This window comes from Mus caroli, unplaced genomic scaffold, assembly GCF_978045245.1.
Source record: "Mus caroli unplaced genomic scaffold, Mus_caroli_1 scaffold_20, whole genome shotgun sequence".
In the NCBI taxonomy this organism is placed as follows: Eukaryota; Metazoa; Chordata; class Mammalia; order Rodentia; family Muridae; genus Mus; species Mus caroli.
In genome coordinates this window covers 9056888-9057790 of record NW_028227275.1, presented here as the reverse complement: position 1 = coordinate 9057790, position 903 = coordinate 9056888, and the positions used below count along the sequence as shown (strand labels likewise).

General features: G+C 51.4%; 1 protein-coding gene across 1 annotated transcript; it reads left to right on the top strand.

The window, feature by feature from the left end:
- Positions 1–279: 279 nt before the first annotated feature.
- On the top strand, positions 280–612 carry LOC110286053 (insulin-1). Its single transcript, XM_021152514.2, has one exon. The coding sequence runs from the start codon at positions 286–288 to the stop codon at positions 610–612; it is 327 nt and encodes a 108-aa protein (XP_021008173.1). The 5' UTR covers positions 280–285.
- The last annotated feature ends 291 nt before the right edge of the window (positions 613–903 follow it).

Genomic DNA, 903 nt, shown 5'->3' with positions numbered 1-903 from the left:
CATCTGCCTACCCACCCCACCTGGAGCCCTTAATGGGCCAAACAGCAAAGTCCAGGGGGCAGAGAGGAGGTACTTTGGACTATAAAGCTGGTGGGCACCCAGTAACCCCCAGCCCTTAGTGACCAGCTATAATCAGAGACCATCAGCAAGCAGGTATGTACTCTCCTCTTTGGGCCTGACTCCTCAGCCAAGACTCCAGCGACTTTCGGGAGGATGTGGGCTCCTTTCTTACATGGATCTTTTGCTAGCCTCAACCCTGCCTATCTTTCAGGTCATTGTTTCAACATGGCCCTGTTGGTGCGCTTCCTACCCCTGCTGGCCCTGCTTGCCCTCTGGGAGCCTAAACCTACCCAGGCTTTTGTCAAACAGCATCTCTGTGGTCCCCACCTGGTGGAGGCTCTCTACCTGGTGTGTGGGGAGCGTGGCTTCTTCTACTCACCCAAGTCCCGCCGTGAAGTGGAAGACCCACAAGTGGAACAACTGGAGCTGGGAGGAAGCCCCGGGGACCTTCAGACCTTGGCGTTGGAGGTGGCCCGACAGAAGCGTGGCATTGTGGATCAGTGCTGCACCAGCATCTGTTCCCTCTACCAGCTGGAGAACTACTGCAACTAAGGCCCACCCCGACCCCCACCCCCACCCCCCTGCAATGAATAAAACCTTTGAATGAGCACCAAAAAGGGAGTTCTATAATGAATGAAAAAGGGTTGTGTATATAGACATCTTTTTCTCTGGCATTTATTATCATGCTAGCATACTATTAAACCGTTGTTAGGTTGAATGATTATGTAATCATGTATGAAGCTCATGATAAAACACCAGAAATAATTCAAGTATCTGGAATTCTGCTTCCTGCCCGGGAAGGTAGGCAACCGTGTAAAGGCCACTGAAGCTACTAGTCTAAAA

What these genes read in the sequence shown, in the direction of transcription:
- LOC110286053 (XM_021152514.2), top strand. Translation starts at nt 286, where the DNA reads ATGGCCCTGTTGGTGCGCTTCCTACCCCTGCTGGCCCTGCTTGCCCTC.